At 57.3% G+C, this 590-nt stretch overlaps 2 protein-coding genes across 2 annotated transcripts in view; one reads left to right on the forward strand and one right to left on the reverse strand.

Moving 5' to 3' along the window:
• Positions 1-144, reverse strand: part of LOC104386908 (deoxycytidine kinase-like) — a 6,463-nt gene extending 6,319 nt beyond the window's left edge. The window contains exon 1 of the mRNA XM_009995593.1: positions 45-144. Within this exon, the coding sequence (XP_009993895.1) occupies positions 45-144 (100 nt within the window). The remainder of the gene's footprint in view (positions 1-44) is intronic.
• A 280-nt stretch (positions 145-424) lies between these two features.
• HNRNPH1 (heterogeneous nuclear ribonucleoprotein H1 (H)) overlaps positions 425-590 on the forward strand; it is an 8,939-nt gene continuing 8,773 nt past the window's right edge. Inside the window, exon 1 of the mRNA XM_009995140.1 lies at positions 425-479. The gene's annotated coding sequence lies outside the window, so the exon portion shown is untranslated. The remainder of the gene's footprint in view (positions 480-590) is intronic.

Raw genomic sequence — 590 nt, forward strand, 5'->3', positions numbered from 1 at the left:
CCGGCAAGTGTATGTGGCTGGGAAGGAGCCACGCGTGGATGGACGCGGGGTTTGCCGCTCCTTTGAGCGGCTCTGCGTGTTGGCTCCGCTGCCTGTGGCCGTGCTGGCGCGCCTGGGCCTCTGCAGTTTCATAACTCCGGGCATGGGTTCTGCAGCGCCTGTGCGGGCAAGTTGGAACAGGTTTTCTTCCAGGGTAAAGGGGATGGAGGATTCTTAGCAGATAGTTTTTATGGGTGCAGCTTTCTTAAAAGTTGTGTGGCCGCAGTTACTCCCTGTTGCCTCTATAATAATGAGATTCAGGGTGAAAACTAGCTAGGTCTGGTGTGTTTGGAGGAGATGGGAGGGAGCTTTATTTTCCTTTCTTTTATGATAATTGTGACCCATGTCTCTTCTTTCCCCATCTCCTACAAACACACCAGGCTTCAGTGACCGAAGCGAGCAGATTGTTTCACGTGGGGTAGCGTCAGCATATGAAGCTGGTAAGTGCCAGTTCCCGCACACCTCCTCGTTCAGCCGGACCCCCCGCTCGGTGCGGGGGGCAGTGTCGGTAGCGGGGACCGGCCCCTTCTCCCCGGGCGGGGGGCGGGGGG

Source organism: Chaetura pelagica, unplaced genomic scaffold (genome assembly GCF_000747805.2).
Source record: "Chaetura pelagica isolate M959 unplaced genomic scaffold, ChaPel_1.0 scaffold420, whole genome shotgun sequence".
Classification (NCBI taxonomy): Eukaryota; Metazoa; Chordata; class Aves; order Apodiformes; family Apodidae; genus Chaetura; species Chaetura pelagica.